This window comes from Acipenser ruthenus, chromosome 8 (assembly GCF_902713425.1).
Source record: "Acipenser ruthenus chromosome 8, fAciRut3.2 maternal haplotype, whole genome shotgun sequence".
Classification (NCBI taxonomy): Eukaryota; Metazoa; Chordata; class Actinopteri; order Acipenseriformes; family Acipenseridae; genus Acipenser; species Acipenser ruthenus.
This window is the reverse complement of record NC_081196.1, coordinates 41,190,593-41,196,915: the sequence shown is the minus strand read 5'-3', so window position 1 is coordinate 41,196,915 and position 6,323 is coordinate 41,190,593. Positions and strand designations below refer to the sequence as shown.

Sequence of the window (6,323 nt, the reverse complement as noted above, 5' to 3'; positions counted from 1 at the left end):
CCTCAAGACACACCATCCCTACAGTGAAATATGGTGGTGGCAGCATCATGCTGTGGGGATGCTTCTCATCAGCAGGGACTGGGCATCTTGTTAAAATTGAAGGAAGAATGGATGGAGCAAAATACAGGGAAATACTGCAAAAGAACCTGCTTCAGTCCGCTAAAAAACTGAAGCTTGGGAGGAAATTCACCTTTCAGGAGGACAATGATCCCAAGCACAAGGCCAAAGCAACATTGGAGTGGCTCAAGAACAAAAAGGTGAATGTCCTACAGTGGCCCAGTCAAAGTCCTGATCTCAATCCCATTGAGAATCTGTGGCACTATTTAAAAATTGCGGTCTACAAGCGTCGTCCAACCAACCTGAACAACCTGGAGCAAATCTGCCAAGAAGAATGGGCCAAAATCACTCCGACACTGCGTGCAAAGTTGGTACATACTTACCCCAAAAGACTTAAAGCTGTTATTGCAGCAAAAGGTGGCTCTACCAAATATTAATGTGTGGGGGTTGAATACTTATGCAAGCAAGATATTTCAGTTTTTTATTTTTCTTAAAAATATTTCCCAACATAAAACTAATGTCACCTTACAATAATTGATTTTGAGTTTTAGTGTTTTAAAATAAAATATCAAACAGAACGAAATCTCAATGTACCATTTGTAATTCAGTAATATGAGAGAATTGGTCAGGGGTCTGAATACTTTTGCAAGGCACTGTATATATATATATATATATATATATATATATATATATATATATATATATATATATATATATATATATATATATTATACACACACATTTTCATTTCACTGTACTAGAATTGATCTGCATATGTTATAGTTGTAGATGGCTGCCATTAATTTAGCAAAGACAAGCCTGATAATTAAGGCTTACTGGTATGACTGATATTGCAGTGCAAGCACTCTGCTGTGATTATCACTATACATTTTTGTCACAGGTAATTAGCAAAAAGAAACAACACTTCAGTTTGCTTTATAATATATTAGTTGGTCTTGTCAACAGAAGAGATGGGCTGATGTTAATCAGCGATACATTTCCACTGTGGAGCAGAAAAGAAAGCATTTATATAGCGAGACATCAAGACTCAAGATGCTACATTAAAACTCTGAGAACAAAGCAATGTTTCTTTACCTCCCAGCTATCAATAGAGTCTATGAGATAGAAGGGAGGGGCTGGGGTAAATATGTGCAGTTAATCCTTTTAACACCACAGGCAATCCATGCAACTTTCCAGATGCTGAATCATAAATTCTCAGGTAAAACTTTTTTAAAAAGTAGACAATTCCTACCATATTTTAAACCACTGTATGCTCACAATTGCAAAAGTTTTAGCGGCAGATGGTAGTCAATACATACACTGGACACTGCAGCGTGATTGCACTTTCAATAAGTTCCCAGGATTGTTGCTTGTGAACCACGCTTGAGCTAATTCAAATGGCCGGGGGGGGAAAAAAAAAAAAAACTAGTGTGTAAGACTAGCCAAAAAGGCACTTGGAGTCAGGTCTGTAAAATCGGAAAAAGGGGGAGGTACAGCAGAGTTATTTTTATTGAGGATAGTTGAGCTTTTCTTGGATTATCCATGTTTACAGCTTTTGACACCACTAACCTGTTTCCTTCGAAAACCAGACCTGCTTTATGATAAGGTTTTATACCTTTTCGTGTCTGCCGTTCAATCCTTTGCCCAGTTAAAAATTGGGGTAAACTTTTATACTGTAAATAGTCTTTTCTAAGCAACAGTGGCTGTATTTAATGACTAGGAATAGGAATCAGTAATAACTGTGTGGGTTTGTACAACAGAAAAACATGGAGCAATCCATAGCTGCGCTGCAGTGCCTTCAGTACAAAGCAGACAAGGTGTAAACATTTACCCTTGGTTATCATGAAAATATAATTAGAGCTTATAGGACAGACAATTCAGGCACCAAAAGTTTAATCAGGTTTTGAAATCTATTAGAGCTTTATACAATCAGTTAAAGCTGGTTATTACTCTCAGATTAATACATAGGCAAGATTCAAGTGAATAGTTTTACAAAAAACAAACTTATTGCCATTGTCAGATTTGTAAACTTTCTCTTTTTTCATTTCTGAAAATTCTGACACAGTAGTATTAGTAGTAGTGCTTTTAGTATTTAAGTCCTCTGCATTGACAGTTACTTCTAGATCTTTAGATTTAAAACTTAAAAGTGGCAACATAACAATTATATACAATAATTGTAGTCTAACATTTTTTTGTAGTTAGCACTTTTTTAATATATATATATTTTTTTACTTTTACCCCATCAAAAGACTATTTTCAAGTCAATCTGCTTCACTCAGAAATCATACCTGCAGGCTGATACATAAGGTTGCCAATATTCAGCATTATGAAATGGCTTTTGATAAGATGAGTGTGTGTGAGAAGGGGAGGGTTAAGCTAGGAGGACAATGTATGGTCCAATGTAGGTTTCTGTACCCCTTTTTGTATAGCAGTCTATGCATTTGAACTTCCACGGCACACCAAAGTGATAAATAAATAGTCAACAGCAGGAAGAGCTTGACTTGGGCTTCCTATGGAGGTTTACAGTGTCTGTAGGGATCAGGTGGTCCGTCCGGTCCTCTGTGGCCAAAACTCTGCGGACCGCCTCCTCAAAGGCTACTGCAACGTTGGTGGAATCCTTGGCGCTGGTTTCGAAATAGGGGTGGTTGCCGTTTTCTCTGCACCAGGTCTGGGCTTCCTCTAAAGACACCTGCCTCTCTGCAACATCCACCTTATTTCCCAGGACCACGAAGGGGAAGCTCTCTGGTTCCTTGACATCGGCGTAGTACATGAACTCCTTTTTCCAGTTGCTGATGTTTTGAAAGCTCTGGCTGTCATCCACGCTGAATGTGAGGAGGCAGCAGTCAGAGCCACGGTAGAAAGGAGTCCTCAGGCTCCTGAACCGTTCCTGTCCGGCAGTGTCCCAGATCTGCATGGTGACAAAGTGTCCATCTACTTCCAAGTCCTTGTTTAGGAACTCCACACCGATGGTGTGGAACAGGTGCGTGTCGAATTTGTTGGTCACGTATCTGTTCATGAGGGAGCTCTTCCCAACTCCGCCATCTCCTAACAGGATGACTTTGAACAGGGAGGATTTTGCTGCCATGGTTGCCACAAGTGGTCTGTTGTAGAATACAATACGTCCTGTATTGACAAAAATAATATGTTTCAACAAAGCAGAATGGCAAAGAGTGTGTGGAAAAAAGACATTTAGAGACTTAAAAAAAGTTAATCTTATCAATAAGGGGGTAGTGATAATGGAATGTAAGCCAGTACAAAGTTTATTGAGTATTTTGCATTGTGTATTTTGTGTTGACTGTTTGGATGGTGGCTTAAATATCTAACTGGTGACGATGGTGTTGCTTATTTTTATTAACATAGGCTGAATTTACAGCAAAAAGATCAGTAAACTTGAAGAACACTGTGCTATGCCAAGTATGTTGAACTCCTTCATTATAATAAAGCTATTTTGTGCTGTGCAGAAAATTGTGCAAGCTCAAAGCTACTAAAGATAGTAGCACTTTACTGAAAACTGATGTGTTATTTCTAAAAGACAATACAAATAACTAAGTGTGACCATTTGTTCAAGCTGTGTATCAATGTTGGCTGAACTGACTCACCTGAATAAGAGAATGTCCCTATTTTGCACGACACAAGGACAGTAGTCTAATTTCATTTGCAGCATAAACCAACGCTGGGTAAAGAATAAACTGAACCATGTTTTGGGTATAAAGCTGTCTGTATTTCATTGTTTGATTAAGAGCAAACTACAGCCTCAGAGAAACCTTTATTTATTGCAGTGTTCACACCAACTAAAACCTTGATACATGGACCTTCTTAAAAAAAAAGGCACCATTTGAATGACTAACAAACAATGCCATACAGTATAACAAATTAATTTCAGTTACAGTGTGCCTGCTTACCTTTACTGTTCAGTGTAAATCATCATTCAGTATCTAAAAGGAAAGAAGTAACATTTTATAAAGTTATTTGTTAAAAGTAGCACATCCAGTACTATAGTTACAGGATATATGGGGGGGGGGGGGGGGGGGGGGGGGAATGCTGACTGGGGAAAAAACAGAAGCACCAGCAAAATCAGCACTAGAAATGTATTTTTAAAAAAATAAGCACAAAAGCCCAACCAGCTGGCCTAAATAGGTGCTGAGTGTCTTTACAGAGATACACAAACAATTGCACGGGTGAAAGAGGCCAATAATCATTTAACTGAAACACCTGTGGCAAAACCAATCTTTTGTCCTGAGGTCCCCTAGGCCCCCAAAGCTCTGGGGTTGTACATGCTCTCAGATGCATTCTGACCCATTTTGGACCATTTTCAGAAGCAAATTTGAACTTGAACTTTGTAGAAAAAGAAATTTAGAAATTACAATTTGCCATTTTACCAGATGGATCAACCTGACAAAATCACACATGAGGCTAGTTAAACATAGTCTTTGAAATGTTACTTATAAAACCTTTTACATACTGTTAATTTTATAAAATCTCAGCTGCAAAAATAATATACAAATCTCTGCTTAACTCAAGCTGATGTTGTAAATACAGGGTTCATACAGTTTTTCTGAAACAAATTTCAAGGACTTTTAAAATAATCATTTTGACAATTTTCAAATACCAAATTTAAGGAATTTGATGTCATTTTCAATGTTGATAACTAATAACCAACTGTAAAAATCAAGCTTTTGCATTTACAGTTTAACTGTACAATAACAAATCTCTGCTTAGTATAAAACTGAGATTTGCATCGCAACTGAAAAAATCCCAGCCACAGATGCTTAAATGCAGTGGTAGTCCTGACAGTAAAATACTGTACTGTAATGTCATTTTAATTCACAGGCCATTACATGAGACGATCGCTTCTCAAGTATACTGTAGTAACATAGGATTCTGCAGCCTTGAGTAAACATAATCGTGATCAAGTAACAAGTTGTATTGTCCTCAGTGATTGAGCACCATTGACATTTCTATACTGTATTCAAACTGCTGATGCGCGGAGGCACGCTTTTGCTAATTGTAGTATCGGTCCGCTTTTAAGAATCAACCGCTTATAAAAGAATCAAATCATCCAGGACGGATGTGATTCTTATAAACAGAGTGCACTGTATATTCACAGAGTATAGATAAGCTCCGGACCAGTAAACTTTCTTATTCAGTTAGCCATAGCTGCACCTCATCTGTATACTGTGTCATATTTGTAGGCATAATTATGTTGTATGTTAAGTAAAGTAAAACCATTCATCGATGAGCATTTTTCTGCTTACAATGAATAACCACATGTCACATGCTCTAAATCATATATTTCCACATCAGTACAGCTAAAATTAGTAATAAAGGTCATATCCTGTCAATGCATAAGCAGATATGAACTTCTGGTACAGAAAATCTTTTTAAATACAAATGTAATACAAATATGCTTTTTGGAACTGTTTTCTTATTTTAGAAGGATAAAGATGTATGAAAAAAGCTTTTTCTTGTAGCATTATTACAATTGGAGGTCTATTTATAACAAATGTTTAGCTGATTCTCGGCTTTAATATAACTAAAGCTTTGCTCCAAAAACATGATTTACAGACTTCCTACCATCTATGTATTTGCTTACGATTGTAAGTCGCCCTGGATAAGGGCGTCTGCTAAGAAATAAATAATAATAATAATAATAATAATAATAATTAAACAGGAGGCACGCCTGTATTTGCAAGTTAGCACCACAAATGTGTTTTATAAGTCAAAGTGACAGAAGTGCATTCCACCACACACCAGTGAATGTGTCCACAGGTCACAGTTACAAAACCGTTTGTTAAAACGTTTCCCTTCTCCTTTCCGAGTCACTTGCATGAAAACCACTAACTTCATTGAGCAATACCAGCCCTGCAATACCACTACTCTGCAGTAGTTTGAAATACTTAGCTTTTCACCAAAACTGTGCACTTATGTTACAGTAAGCTTACTGTAACATAAGTGCACAGTTTTAGTGACATGACAAAAATAAGTTTTATGAGGAAGTTCATGTAGTTTTATGTAGTGAATTAGTGTTCAAATAATTCAGTTTCTCAGTTTTCAAAATATTGGTAACCTTTACTCAATAACTTTCATTGTTGATCCTTATGCTAGTCTAATTACAGTATTGCTGTCTGTTTGACGTTTTACTCTATTCTTACTGTGTTTATGGTCTGTAAACAAGGACTTTGATAGGATCATGGCATATATCAGTGATGCCTTATTCACAATGCTTTAACTCTAATAATACTATATCAATTAGAAGTGGTTAGGAA

The 6,323-nt window shown here is 36.9% G+C and overlaps 1 protein-coding gene across 2 annotated transcripts in view; it reads right to left on the bottom strand.

The window, feature by feature from the left end:
* Positions 1–1,933: 1,933 nt before the first annotated feature.
* LOC117406793 (ras-related protein Rab-9A) overlaps positions 1,934–6,323 on the bottom strand; it is a 7,370-nt gene continuing 2,980 nt past the window's right edge. For both annotated transcript variants that reach the window (XM_034011109.2, XM_034011110.2), the window contains exons 2-3: positions 3,960–3,992; positions 1,934–3,180 (exon numbers count right to left, since the gene is read on the bottom strand). In XM_034011109.2, the coding sequence (XP_033867000.1) occupies positions 2,537–3,142 (606 nt within the window). In that variant the 5' untranslated portion in view covers positions 3,143–3,180; positions 3,960–3,992 and the 3' untranslated portion in view covers positions 1,934–2,536. The remainder of the gene's footprint in view (positions 3,181–3,959; positions 3,993–6,323) is intronic.